At 40.7% G+C, this 15254-nt stretch overlaps 1 protein-coding gene across 2 annotated transcripts in view; it reads right to left on the bottom strand.

The window, feature by feature from the left end:
* NTRK2 (neurotrophic receptor tyrosine kinase 2) overlaps positions 1-15254 on the bottom strand; it is a 494743-nt gene that overhangs the window by 411938 nt on the left and 67551 nt on the right. For both annotated transcript variants that reach the window (XM_075549850.1, XM_075549851.1), the window contains exons 7-9: positions 6886-7022; positions 6108-6240; positions 726-1031 (exon numbers count right to left, since the gene is read on the bottom strand). In XM_075549850.1, coding sequence (XP_075405965.1) covers positions 726-1031; positions 6108-6240; positions 6886-7022 — 576 coding nt within the window. The remainder of the gene's footprint in view (positions 1-725; positions 1032-6107; positions 6241-6885; positions 7023-15254) is intronic.

Raw genomic sequence — 15254 nt, 5'->3', positions numbered from 1 at the left:
CATTATTTTATGAGCCAACCCAATGTGCATTCATATGCTCATGGTTGTGCATAGATTTTGCCCACAGAGGTGCAAACTATCATTAACACTGGTGGCATCAGCATCACAGCCCTTCTCTCATAAAAAAACAAACCAAAACCAAAAAATACAGTCATCAAGTCAATTTCAGTCCATAGCAATCCATATATACGCCTTCAGAGATGGCAAATCCTTACGGGCTCATCGGATGAGACTCCTCTTTCTCCCAAAGAGGGGTTTGTAGTTTGAATGTCCAACTGGGCTTACCGGACAGCTCCAGCAAAGCCTCAAGCATATTATCATTCGAGTAGGGTAGGTGAATGGCACTCACACTTGTTCACTCCGCCCTCACCTACGTGGTGCGAGTACAAGCCCTCACCCCTGGACCTGCCTGTGGGCTAACAGGATGCAGACAAAACAAACAAGTACACTAGTTCCGAACCTAGACTCCAAGAGCCTGTGGCTATCTGTTTGCACTTAGCACTCTTCATAAGGATCAGAGCTCTTGCCCAGCTGCTGCTGCTGCTTCAGCCAGCACCCCCAAATATATAGATATCAAACAAAGTCACCCCACTTGACCGGCAGACATCTGAAGAGTATTAAGTGTTTTAAGCCATTAGGTTTGTGGTTTATCATAAATATTACTTTGTGGACAGTTGACTGATAAAACCCTGTTTTCTCCAGAAGCACGGCCCTTGAGTACTTACCATCATCAATTCCCGGCCAGCCCATGAAGTGAGCAGAAATCTGTTTCTCATCCTTCCCATATTCGTTCTTGGCCATCAGAGTGTAGTCCCCGTTGTTCATGTGCGTGGGGTTATCCAGCTGCAGGCAGCCATGGTACTCCGTGTGGTTGGTCACATGTATTTTAGTACAGATGTATTTGGACTCGTTCAATATTGCCCCGTTATAGAACCACTGAAGCGCTGGCTTGGGGTTGCCTTTCACAGTGAATGGAATGCACCAGTGGTGGTCTGAGGTTGGAGATTCGAGAAATGTGATAGTTGGAGCAACTAAATTGAAAGAGAGAGAGTTAATAGTATCAGAAGTCTCAGAAGTCTCTGTCTCCAGATTTCTACATCATCGATAGGGCATTTTATTTAAAGACTGGTTGAGTTATGAAAGCCCATGGCCAACAACGCCGGACTCCATCAATATTTTGTACCATAACTATGGTTTATTTAACTGTCATAAGGGAGCTTCCGGGAGATCCTTTGCTCACTTGACTTCAACCCACACATCACTCACTGTTGTCTTTCAAATCTACTCAGTTTAAGTGAGAACCAACTCCATCCAAAAAGATCCAAGAAATTTCTGAGTGTGAAGGATTCAATTGAAGTTAGCTGTAGTTTCTGAGTATATATTTAATATTACATAGACTTTGCACCCAAACAAGGAGGGACACTATTATTATAGTACCTCTTACAAAAATAATGTTAATAACAATAAAAATGACTTGGAACAGCCTTCCTAAAGCCCTAATTTAACTTGTCTGAAACAGATCAAACTTATCAATGTAAGGAATATTATTACTGATACAAATGATTTTAAATATGACAGATTGACACTTTCACCTATTGTCAACAGTAAATACTCTTTTAAATGCCATATCTTCCTAAAGGTCCATTTGTGCTGGGATTCTATATGAAAAAGATCAAGATTTTGATCACTTCAATGCCTTGGGTCCTATATAAGCCTACACAAACTAAAATTTATTTCAAATTTTTGTACTGGGTTAACCTATGTTATCAATTAGACAAAGTACTCATTCTAGATGAAAATATTTTTCATCCTTGGATAAGTATCAAGCCAAGAATTAAAAAAGCCTTTGAGATCTAATAGCATCAATTGTCAGAAGAAAAAAACAAAGTCCAGTGACATTCACGCCCTTATCAAGGTTACTGAGTTGGCAGAGCTTCTTTTAAGGACTGATCCACGAACCTCCTCATCATCAGACTTGAGTTTGTTCACTCAATCTGGAGGTAGAGGGAAGAAGCCATAGCAGCCTGCTAACATATGCACACACTTTTGAGTGAGGCTACTATAGTGGTTATCTCAGTTATTAATATTCTTTATCATGTATTCCTTGTATTCTTCGTCTAAACTCCTATAAAGGGCCAACCTTCATGTCAGTGTAATATCATAGATATAACTTTAAGGAAAAAACTTGAGTCTGAACATCCTTATAAGAAAGCTGATAATCTGCCACTACATTCTTAGTTCTGCGCAAGAATATTCTCGATAATACTGCCAACAAAGGAGCAGTGCTGAAAAAGCCTAATTCATCTTCATAATCAATGGAGAGATTTCTAGTAACAAGTAAAATCATTAATAATTTCTTAACTGTCAATTACATATATATAAATGGGTCACTCTCACCTTAAAATATGCAACTTGACAAAAATTAAAATATACAAATGTAATTATTTGCTTTGCCAAGTGTTTTTCATGGGCATTTAAAAAATTGCTTTCAGATAGCAAAATCATCTTAAATATACAATTAAATCTATAAAAGATGGATTTACACAACATTAGAAGATTCTATAACTATTACATAAAATAAGATGAATGTATAATAAACATACTTTTAAGAATGGGCTATAAATCAGCCATAACAAAAACCACAGTGGGATAAGGACCATGCATCCCTTCATCCTGCCAGCCCAGCCAGACCCTTTTGCCCAGGGCCCACTTATTCCTACTGCTTTGGATTACGTGCCTCCAAATATATCTAGCCAATTCTAATTTATATGTCTATAGTTATCATCCCATTTGCCAATGGGTTGTCTCTGTTTTGTTAATAATCTGGATGAGTGGGTGTGTTTTATATCAATCTCTTTTAATGAACAAAAAATTAAACAAAGGAATGGAGGAGCATGGGAAAAAATAAGATCCAATAGGTGGGAAAATATATGGAGCGCTCTATGGGAGCAAGATGCGGAAATGGAAGAAACAAGGACCTTCATCCAGAACCGAGAGCGGCCGCACTCTGAATATAACCCTCTAGCTTCCTAGATTGTGAGGAAATAAAGTTTGGCCTATTCAAGCCACTCTTTATCGTATTTCTATTGCAGCATCACTAGATCACTAAGACCGAATCTGGTACTGAGAGCTGAGTGTTGTTCTAGTTCTGGTGAAGGCTCAGAAGGAAGCGCGTGTAGAATACATGCGGCAACAATAGAATGTTGCTCTCCAAGTAGATGATGAATGTGCTTCTGGTGATGCTTCAAAGGAAAACACTCAACATGTGATTGATCAGTGGAGAAAGGGTGGTACTTTTTATGTTCTGACAAAAAACTTGTCTTCATAGTGTTCAAATGTTTCTGAAAGGAAGAATTTGTAAGGGATTAACATATTATCTGGCGAACAAAATTTGTAAGCAGGATCTTAAGCAGGGCATATTACTTCTCCTTAGGGTGAAATGTGAGAGGGGGGCAAAATAGACTTAAGCATTAACTGTTCTTAAGGAAAACCGAACTTTAAAACAGAAAATTCAGTTGTACAAATTAAGATTGAGTGTCCTAGTTTTTCCCCAAGGATATAGCTACACAATCTTTTCTTTAAAATGTTAAGCAGATAGGGATGGTTATATTTAAAGATTTTTAGTTATCTTCCATGACCTAGTAATCTGCATTCATTCAGAGACATGAAAGTTTGTTAACCATTTGAGGGGAGATGTTGGTACTTGGTTTGCTTCAAGGTAATGATCAATAAGATCATTTTCTAATATTGCCTTCTGGAGATACCCCCCTCTCCCAAACAATATCTTAGTATGTCATGAAATATTTAAGTCGGGTGTTTTAGCCACTTCAGAGTTACAAAGCACTGATAGATTTTTTAAAACATATAGCTTATGTAACTTAGTCTGGCTTTAGTAGTGATCCTCAGACTAATTTTGTACTCCTAAGAACCTCTGAATTTGTTGCTCAGCTAACAACCTGAGTAATGCTTGTATTAGACCTGGACATTTAGGGATAAACTTACAGTTAGGCAGAATAGGGTCTACTTTCTAAGTTTGTTTCACATATTAATAAAAATATATTAAGTTTTAAAAACGAGAGATTAAGCAGAAAACCCCTCAGCTTTTACTGTAGGAAGCAGAGAAAGAACAAAGAAAAGAACGTTGTCTGCCTCTTGGAGTTCTGTAAGCAGAATACAGAACAAAGGAGCAACAAGGAGCAAACTCACTACCACTGAGTGGATGCCGACTCACAGTCACCCTACAGGACAGGGTAGAACTGCCTATGAGTTTCGGAGACTGTTTACAGGAGTAGAAAACCCAATCTTTCTCCTGCATTGCTGCTGATGGCTTTGAACTGCCGACCTGTGGCTCAACGTCTAACACATAACTGCCATGGAGGTACAGTGAGGCCTTCTCAGTCTCAAAGGGTGGAAACTGGATCTCAAAGGATGGGACCAGTCTCCCAGATTTCAAAAAACTAGATCTTAGCTAACTTCTGGAGTAGGAGGCTAGAGCATGGGGCTGTCCTTGGCAAGGTATGTGGAAGAGACAAGGTATACTGAGGGGGTGAGCTTGCTATAACCCACATAGGGAAAGGAAGGCAGAGGATGGGGCCAGCTGGAGCCAACAGGGCCTGGATCACCAATCAGATGGATGAGGAGAATGGGGTTACTTAAAGCTGAAGGAGCCGAGCTGTTAGCCCAGTTGACCAAGAAGGTGGAGTTGATACCCAGAGCTGAAGGGTCTTTATCACAAAACTGAAGGGTCTTTATCACAAAACTGGAGGAAATAATTAGCAATACCTAGAACCTGAGAAGAGGGTGATAAGAGAGTTATTTCTCAAGTCTTGAAAGCTAAAATGACTTAATTGTTCGGCAAGGATATGGATTTGCTGGGTACTATGATCCCTCTTTCCCTATATTTTCTCCCATTGGTCATGGGAACAGGTTCCACCACTGTACTTTGGAAACAGAAAACCTGTATGTATGCTAGATTTCACCATTCCCAGATGGAGAGGAATTTTGCTCTAGTTTGGAGTATGCCTAAAATCAAACCCTATTTGACTTAAATGGTTCAGAAGATCAGATTTGGGACTTACAGTTGATTTACTTTTGAGATGATGTGCAAGGGTGAATGTTTTAATCATGTGGCAAGGATATGAATTTGGGGTAGGAGGCAAAGACTGAACTATGTTCCCCAGAAATATGTGTTAAAATGATTATTTCTATGCCTGAAGTTAAAATCTCATTGTGTAAAGGTTTTGTTATTAATCAGTCTCTTTGGAGACATCAAAGATTAAATATGCAATCAGAGGAGAGATGGGGTAAGATAGAGAGATGCTAAGACATAGTGAGACCTCCGGAATGCAGAAGTGAAAGAGACAAGAACCTTCCTCTAAAATTGAGAGAGATAAAAAGACTTCAAAATACTAGCCTCCAAAACTGTAAGAAAATAAATTTCTGATTGTTAAAACTGCCCATTTACAGTTCTTCTGTTATAACAATACCAGGTAACCAGGGCATCTACCACATGCTAAAAGGGTGATAGGGTTTTGGTGTACTGCTGTTTTAAAAACGCAAAGTTAGAAGCTAGGTGATAAATTTTTTATTGTTATTATTAAATATTTATTTATTTAGTGCTTTATTTATTTATTATGCCGGAGATAGAAAATAATATTTGCCAATTTAAGCACAACTTCTACCTTCCCACAAAAAGCTGATGTCAAACTAATGAGGTTTTAGTGCATCAATAGTATAATTAAATGCCTGTGAATAACCAACAAATACTTTAGGTTTCACAACTTTAAAGCATCATATTGCAAAAACAATATATATAGAAGTTGGTTGATTTGAATTTAAATTAAAATACATTAATTCAATGAGAATAAAGAGTCAAAGTGTATTCTTTCAGAAAAAGACAAAGGACAAGTCTCAGGTTGAAAGAGGAACTTAAAAGAAAAAGTATTTGAGCAAGAAAGGCTAAGTTAAGACAGTATTCCTTAATTAAGTGTGCATCTCCCACTGAAGACATGTTGAAAACAAAGATAAGCAGCACCCAGGGTGCCCAACAAAAAATGGGGGTTTGTGCACCACTATTTGCTATTAAACACACACGTTAGATTACGTACAATGCACAGTGAGGTTGACAGAATCTTGATCTTCTCCTACAATGTTTTCTGCTACACAAGATATTTGCTTCCCACTGTCATCAGATGAAATGTTAGTTATCCTTAAGGAGCCCTGTGTGTGGTTGGTTTCATTCTGCAAATGAATTAACAGACAAAAATACTGTAGATTAGGATTGATTTCAAAGTGACAAGATTTGGGGTTTCTTCTCCCAGATAGAGGAAAATATAGTTATTTTCTAATTATTTATATATATATATGCAACACTGACACTGAGTTGATCCCACCTCCTGGTGACCCTATGTCGCTGAGACTGTAAATCTTCAAGCTTTATGGGAACAGAGAGTTTCATCTTGTTCTCAAAGCATGGCTAATGGATTTGAACTGCCAGCCTTGGGAAGACCCGCCCAATGCTAGCCTATAGTGTTACCAGAAAGGGATAAATAAGAAGTTACTCTAGTTCTCTTAAGTTTTTATTGCTTTGTTTAATGCCTGAAATGCATGTAATCCTTGAGTTCCTACCCACCTACTCTCAAGGGTAAAGACCCCCAGGAGAGCCACTCACCTGACTAATGAGGTCCCAAAGAAATCACTAGGAATATAGAGACTCTCCAAGCTCAAATGCCAACCTGCATCTATCTTTGTTTATAAAGGTAAATCGAAAGCAAATGTAAATAAAAAACATCCTCAATTTCTCTAAAATATTAAATGTTCATCACTTCAAATTCAGATACCCTCTCATAGTCTCCTTGTTAACACTGCAGCAGACACAAGCCTTACCAGATGTTTGGAAACCAGATTACCAACATCCCAGTACATATTTGGAGCTGGATCACCAGCCACGCTGCAAGATAAGGTTATAGACTTTCCTTCCTCCACAGTAAGGTTAGGTGCAGCCAAATTTGCTGATGGCAAGTCTGTGGATAGAGAAAAATAAACGGAAACATATACAAATTGTTAAATGCAGTTCAATTTTTTTGGGAAATGGAGTTTTCTGTGTATTAAAATCAATCATTATTTACTTTCTGAGACTGATTTATGCTGAACTGAAAAAGCTTCAGGTTGATAAGCTTAACAGATATAATGTGACATCACAAAAAATGTTTGGTAATAAAACCTGAAAACAAATTTCACACAATGATTTAAAATGTTATTGCAGAATAGTCCTTTATTTAAAAAGAGAATAGTTTTATTTATTGTGAATTGGGTGGAACTTTAGAGGGTAAGTCCATTTCCTATTCAACAATGCAGATACGTTTTCTTTCTAGTCATTGATTGCAATCCCCAGATCCCACTTCTTCCCAGAGTTTCCTGTTTCCACTCCTCCTCTCTTAACCCTTCCTGCCCTCTGAACTTTCTCCCTGGACAAATGCTGCCCCCGTGTCTCCAAGGGCTGATGGTTCGGAGGAATGTCTCTTCTCCTAGTGCCATTGCTCCCTCATGGACTTCTCCGTTTTCTTGGCTGAGAGTTGAGCCACAGAGGTGAAGTCACCTCTCAGTCCGAAGGGTGAACAAAGGCCATAGTCTTGGGGTTCCACTAGTCCATCTGACCAATAAACCTGATGTTTGCTATGATTTGTAGTTTTGTTCCAAGGGTTCTCTCACTCCAACTAGGACTTTGTAATGTAAATCCTTTGAGAGCAGTTCAGAGCAGTATCTAGGCGCCCTCAAATTCTACAGGGTAAACAAACACTGTTGTACAAAACTCTAGTCCTCTGATTTGCTTCTACTATTCTACACTTACTCATCCAATTTTGTGTACATGAATGCTCCATCTATGGACTTACATCTTATTTATTTTCCCCTTCCTCCCCATTCATTTCTTTTAAATAACCTCAGTTATCTAGTGTTTCCAAAAGATAAAGATCATAAATCGGCAGTCTTAATGAACAGAAACGGATTCGTTGGCCATTCAGAACGTTAGACATCCGAACTCATGGCATCAGCTCTCGGCTTCTCTTCCTGTGGGCTCACAGCTTAGGAGGAAAGTCCTTTTCTCCATTCACTCTCTGGAAGGCCCAGGTTCTCTTAAAGAGCTCTGCGTGTCTCGGCATCAAGCTTATCCTGGAGCTGACGGGTTTCCAGGGCAGGAATTTGGGCCCCAATGGCATGCTCCATTCCCCAGCTCCTCTTTCCTGCTCATTCTCTCTTCTTTCCTCTTGTAAGATAGTCAGTGGGGTAGGCCACAGACTGTAAAGTGCTGGTAGCATAGTGTGTTATGTAACACTATGCTAACAAGGTCATCAGTTCAAACCCACCAGCTGCTCTGAGGAGAAATATGCAGCTTTCTGCTCCTATAGAGATTTACAGCCTTGGAAGTGGCATCTCTGTCCTATGGGGTTGTTATGTCAGTTGATGACAGTGAGCTGAACTCTGAGACCACACTCCAGGGGAAATCCCCTTACCATGGAGGATCATTACATAAAGGCCAAATTACATCATTTCAAACCTCTGAAAATCATAACTCAGTCACATACTTTGAGGGGACACAATTCAATCCTATCATTGTGTTTGCTGAAGTTGAGGACCAGCAGGGGTGTGCTCAGGGAGACACCTCCCTCGGGGAGATAGCTTGCCACCACAGCCTCAGTGATGGACTCATTCACACACCCGAGTGATCATGAGGATGGTTCAGGCACAGAAAACGTTTTGTTCTAATGTATCCAAAGCCAGAATGTAATGTGTTAGAATCAACTCAACAGCAGGTAAGAATATCAGCAATATTACCATTTCCTAGGCATTGATGAGACCACATATTCTTGTATACTGCTTTAAATTACTGCTTGATTCACCCCTTGCCGTCAATCTTGAAGTTGCGTGCTTTTGTTTTCATCTAATTAATGACGAAGATGCGTTTTGGAGAAGGCTGCTCATCTTGCTGGATACCCCGGTACATGCAGCCATGCAGGGTCTTCACCACTACCCTGCTTCCACAGGTTGCCCTTACCCATTTTAGCAAAGACCATAAATACCATCACAGAACCCTGTTCTAAGAATTAGTCCATTTAAGCTATAATTATATGCCTGTTTGTGAGGGAAGAGTGAGCTGCCTTTATTTATAGTGGTAGTGTATCACCCTGTCATAGCTGTTTCCAAGGGAATCTGTGGAAAATGGGCCAAGTCTAGAACTTTCCAATGTAAAGCCTTCCACAAATGAGTAAGCATCTGACTCACATTAATTCTACACCATTAATATGCTGGCCAAAGATTCAGTAATGGGATAAACAAGCTGTACTTGAAATATCATTCGAGGTTTAATTAACACAATAAAAATGAATTGGGAGACGTGAATAGCCAAGGCAGGATAAACCATTTGCCAGGCACTATTTCCTGTCTTAATAAGATTTCAGATCGGCACAAGTACAGAGAAACTGCCCCAGCAATGTTTCTAAAAGATTCAAAGCCCTGCTGTAATGGGATCCTCTTCTAAGGACCATAGCTGTCTTCCTTTGCACTCAGTGGAGGTAGGAGATGATCAACTTCCCAGACAGACGCATACCTCTTTGTCAGCAATGCTTACTCTGAATTTGTTCAGGAGAGGTATACTATGTCCTAGACCTCAGCAGAAAGCTACCAATCAGCCAGTGAAAAAGCTGAAGTTCTGGTGCACACAGACCACCAGGAGACCTTGGTACAAATGACATTTCTTCTTCAATAGGTCTGGGGGAGGTCTTAAGGAGTTCTAGTGGTGCAATGGGTTAAACATTGGACTTCAGTTCAAACCCACTACTTGCCCAGCAGGGGAAAGGCATGGCAGTCTATGTTTGAAAACACTCACAGCCTCAGAAAACCCTGTGAAGCTGTACTCACCTATAAGGTCATTCTGAGTTGGAAGTGGCTGAGTGGCAGTAGGTTTAGTTTGGTGTGGGGCCCGAAAGGTTGCCCTCTCATATATTCCCAGGTGACGAGGATGCTCCTGTTCTACAGACCACATTTTCAATACCAATGGTTCAGTCAACAAGTCTTGGATAATTGTTCACTAAGCTCTTGTTTCCACAGTAGTTATTCGGAAACCTGAAAGGGACCTAGGCAGTGACCAATTGCTAATGTTCCCCACAAAGTATATTCTGTGGCACTCCAATTCCTTGATATACTTCAAAACAACAACAGAAGGATCCAAGACCTTTTTTTGATCAAAATCCATCATGAATGCTGTCAATTTGGGGTAGTCAAAATGCACAGTAACTCATTGGTACCAAATTGATTCTGATTCCCAGGGACCCTATAGAGCAGAGTAGACTGTCCCAGTGAGTTTCTGAAGCTGTATATCTTTAAAGGGGCAGACAGTCTTATGTTTCTCTCAAGAAGGAGCTGATGGGCTTGAACTGCTGACTTTTCAGATAGCAAACTGCTAATGCACTAAGCCACCAAGACTCCTACAAGGGGCATCAATACACTGAAAGTTCTGAGAAGTCCTGAAGTGAAGGAACCCAGTGGATCTGATTTCCCAAGAGTATTTGAATATACAACCACTTCTTTAAGTTCTGATGGCTCATTATGTCTTTGTTATTTTCATTTGAACTAGTTTGTCGAAATTCAAGATACACATGTTTTAATTCAGATATGAAATACATTTAAATCTAGATATCATATTGATAAGAGCATAATGTTAATCACTAATATTAATTGAATGCTTGATATGCATTAGCCCTTAATCTTAAAGGATTTCCATATATTATCTTCTTAGCTATCCTAATAATCCAGAAAGTGCCACTAGTATTCCTAGCCCCAGATGAAGAAATTAAAGTTTATCAAGTATGACAAATATATCGCTAGTAATGGGAGCTGGCCCCAATCCACATCTTTGCACCCAGTCTTAGCCAATATCTTTATAAGACATCTTCTTTGTGGGAGACATCTAGTCTCCTCCATTAGAGCACACATCTCAAGAGTTGGTATAGTATTGTTACTAAGGTTCCGGTTTATATATGCGCAAGTTAAGTCCAATCAAAACACATTTAAATATATCTCTCTGATCAAGGAATGGCTACCAACAAGTTCTTTCAGTAATATATTGATCTCAGTAGCCTTAGGGTGCCTTTTAAAACAAAGGTCCAACCCAAACCATGGCTTCCAAGGGCCATTAAATTCAAAGTAGAGAGGTCAACTCTGGATGTGTAGCTACTAACTTTGGAGATACCAAATGACACAAGTGAAGGACACAAGACAATCACAGGAGCTTATTTGGAAGAAGTTTCCAGTCAACGTAAAACTGCATTGTGAGAAACACACTAGGAAATTATGACTGAAGAATTGTTTTCTCCACCAAGACAATATATCTGCTCATTTTTCAAGGGTAGCAAAGATTGATCTATGAGAATGCCATTGAGAAAACTTACCCTATCCACCCCACAGCCCGGATTTTAGCCCCTTCAGATGTCTTTTTCTTTGCTTTTTTAAAAAAAATGTTTTATTAGGGGCTCATACAACTCTTATCACAATCCATACATATACCAATTGTGTAAGGCACAGCTATACATTAATTGCCCTCATCATTTCAAAGCATTTGCTCTCCACTTAAGCCCTTTGCATCAGGTCCTCTTCCCCCCCCCTCCCCTCCCTCATGAGCCCTTGATAATTTATACATTATTATTTTGTCATATCTTACCCTGCCCAACATCTCCCTTCACCCCCTTTTCTGTGGTTTGTCCCGCAGGGAGGAGGTCACATATAGATCCTTGTAATCAGTTCCCTCTTTCCAACCCTCTCTCCCTCTATGCTTCCAGTATCGCCCCTCACACCCCTGGTCCTGAAGGTATCATCCACCCTGGATTCCCTGTGCCTCCAGCTCCTATCTGCACCAGTGTACCCTCCTCTGCCCTATCTAGACTTGCAAGGTAGAATTCGGATCATGATAGTGGGGGGAGGGGGAAGGAGGGGAGGAAGCATTTAGGAACTAGAGGAAAGCTGTATTCTTCATCAGTACTGCATCACACCTTGACTGACTCATCTCCTCCCCTAGACCCCTCTGCAAGGGGATCTCCAGTGGTCGATAAATGGGCTTTGGGTCTCCACTCTGCACTTCCCCCTTCATTCACTATGGTAAGATTTTTTGTTCTGATGATGCCTTATACCTGATCCCTTCGACACCTCGTGATCGCACAGGCTGGTGTGCTTCTTCCATGTGGGCTTTGTTGCTTCTGAGCTAGATGGCTTGTTTACCTCCAAGTCTTTAAGACCCCAGATGCCATCTCTTTTGATAGCCGGGCACCATCAACTTTCTTTGCTGCATTTTCTTATGCACCTGTTTGTCCTCAGCGATCGTATCATGGAGATGTGCACTCAAAGATAGGATTTTTTTGTACTTTGATGCCTGATAACTGACCCCTTCTGAACCATGTGATCACACAGGCTGCTGTGTTCTTCCATGTGGGCTTCGTTGCTTCTGAGCTAGATGGCCATTTGTTTATCTTCAAGCCTTTAAGACCCCAGACGCGATATCTTTTGATAGCCGGGCACCATCAGCTTTTTTCACCACATTTGCTTATTCACCCGCTTTGTCTTCAGCAGCTGTGTTGGGAGGGTGAGCATCATAGAATGCCAATTTAATAGAAGAAAGTATTCTTGCATTGAGGGAATACTTGAGTAGAGGCCCAATGTCCTTCTGCCACCTTAATACTAAACCTATAAATATAGACACATAGATCTATTTCCCCATCCTCATATATATATTTGCATATGTACATGTCTTTGTCTAGACCTCTATAAATACCCTTTGCCTCCCAACTCTTTCCTCTATTTCCCTTAACTTTCCTCCTGTCCCACTATCATGCTCCGTCCCCACCTGGGTTTCAGCAATACTTTGTTACACTACCCTTGATCATGCCCTACCAGGCCTGCCACACCCTCCTCACCACCAACTTGGATCACTTTTTGTTCACTTGTCCCTGGGTTTGTTAACGCCACTTCCTTACCCCCCACCTCCCCCTATCCCATTTCCCCCCTGGAACTGTCAGCCCCATTGCTTGTCCTCCAACTTGTTCATCCAGCCTATCTTATTTAGACAGACCTGCCGAGATAATAACATGCACAAAAACAAGACAGAGCAAAACCAAGCAACAATATACAACAAACCACTGACAAAGAACAAAACACAAGAAAGAAAAGCTTGTAGTTAGTTTAAGGATTGTTTGTTAAGATGTCCTTTTCTTTTCAACACCCAAAGATTTCAAAGGAACACAATTTGAGTCCCTCGAGGATGCCAGAATTGATGTTTGATATGCTGTAAATTAAAGAGCCCAGAATGTTTCAGGGAAAGCTTAACTCATTGTCATCGAGTCCATTCGGACTCATATGCAGAGTAGGATTGCCCTTTTGGGTTTCTGAGGCTGGAAATCTCTATGGGCAGGAGCAGAGAGCCTCATCTTTTCTCCAAGGAGCACCTGCCTGGTGGTTTCATTCTGCTGATCTTGCACTTAGCACCTTCACTCCTAACCCACTGTGCCTCCAGGGCTCATTAGGGAAGAGCTGGAAATTCTTCCTCAGAGACTTGCATGCCTGGATGAGGACGTGTTCTGAAACAATAACTTCAAATGTTGTTATTTTCATTTAATGGCTAAATAGAACTGCCACAAAATGCTTTCCTATGATTTTGTAGCAATACTTTTTATCATTTTATTGGGGGTTCTTATAGCTCTTATAACATTCCATACATCGACTGTATCAACCATACTTGTACATATGTTGCCATCATCATTTCCAAAACATTTTCTACTTAAGCCCTTGGTATAGCTCCTTCTTACCCCCCTCTCCCCCACCAATTATATATTGTTATTATTTCATATCTTCCACTGTCCATTGACTCCCTTCACCCACATGTCTGTTATTCATTCCCTTGAAGGGGGTCTATATCTCCAACCTTGTGATGGGTTCCTCCTTTCTTCCCTTTCCCCCTCCCCAATTGCCCCCTACCCCAATGATATCACTACTTCCACTATTGTTCCTATGGGGTTTACCTGTCCTTAATTTCATGTGTTGAGAGATCTTATCTGTACCAATGTATATTCTCTGGTCTAGCCAGATTTCTAAGGTAGAACTAGGTCATGGTAGCAGGGAAGGGGGCGGAGAGGAAGCATTGAGTAACTAGAGGAATGATGTGTGTTTCATCCCTGCTATACTGCACCGTAGTTGAATCATCCCTTCTTTATAACACTTCTTTGAAGGGATGTCCAATTGTCTACAAATGGTCTTTGGTTCTCCACTCCAACCCCTGCTCATTCCCATGGATATACTTGTTTGCTTGTTTTGGATCATTTGATACCTGATCCTGTGGACACCCCATAATCACACAGGTTCGTGTGCTTATTCCATGTGGACTTAGCAGGGCTTGCTTCCCTGCTCCTTTAACTTCAAGCCTTTAATGCACCAGCCATGATAGCTTTTGATAGCCGGGCATTATCTGCTCTCTTCACCACATTTGTTTATGCACCCATTTTGCCTTCAGGGACAGTGTCGGGAAGGTGAGTATCAAAGAGTGTCACATTATTAGAACAAAATGTTCTTGTGTGAAGGGAGGCCATGAGTAGAGGCCCAAAGTCTGTCTGCTATCTTAATACTTAACATATACATATATGCACATTGGCCTCTATCCCATTCATTACAAATTAATTATTTACATATATGCATGCTGTGTTAGTCTAGGTACTTTGGAGAAAAAAATCCACAGTAACTCATGTATAAGAGAGAGTTTTATATAAAGGGTAAGTGCACATCAAGAAAACATCCCAACCCAGTGCTGCCCAAGTCCACAAGTCCAAAATTAACCCATATGTCCGACACCAATCCACAAAGTCTTCCTCCATCTCACAAAACACACTATAATGCTGACTGCAGGAGGAAAGCCGAATCAGTGAATGCGTAAGCATCTCAGCACTGGCAGGGGTCTCCACACGGCTGCTACAGCACCTAGGGCTGCATCTGGGTAGGTCCATGTGGCTTCCCCTTGCGGATGTCTTGCAGGAAGTCACCCTTGCAAGCTGAAGCAGGGAACAGCTAAGGCAGCTGCACCCTAGTCTGACCATCACAAAGCAAGAGACCCGAGAAGTAGAAAGGGGAGGCTTACTGAGCCATTTATCCTTCCGACCTTCAATTAACCCTACATGTGTTTATCGGCCAGGTTGGCCCAATAAAATAACTACCTCACATGCTTA

This window comes from Tenrec ecaudatus, chromosome 5 (assembly GCF_050624435.1).
Source record: "Tenrec ecaudatus isolate mTenEca1 chromosome 5, mTenEca1.hap1, whole genome shotgun sequence".
Taxonomy (NCBI): domain Eukaryota; kingdom Metazoa; phylum Chordata; class Mammalia; order Afrosoricida; family Tenrecidae; genus Tenrec; species Tenrec ecaudatus.
This window is presented reverse-complemented; position numbering and strand designations above follow the sequence as displayed.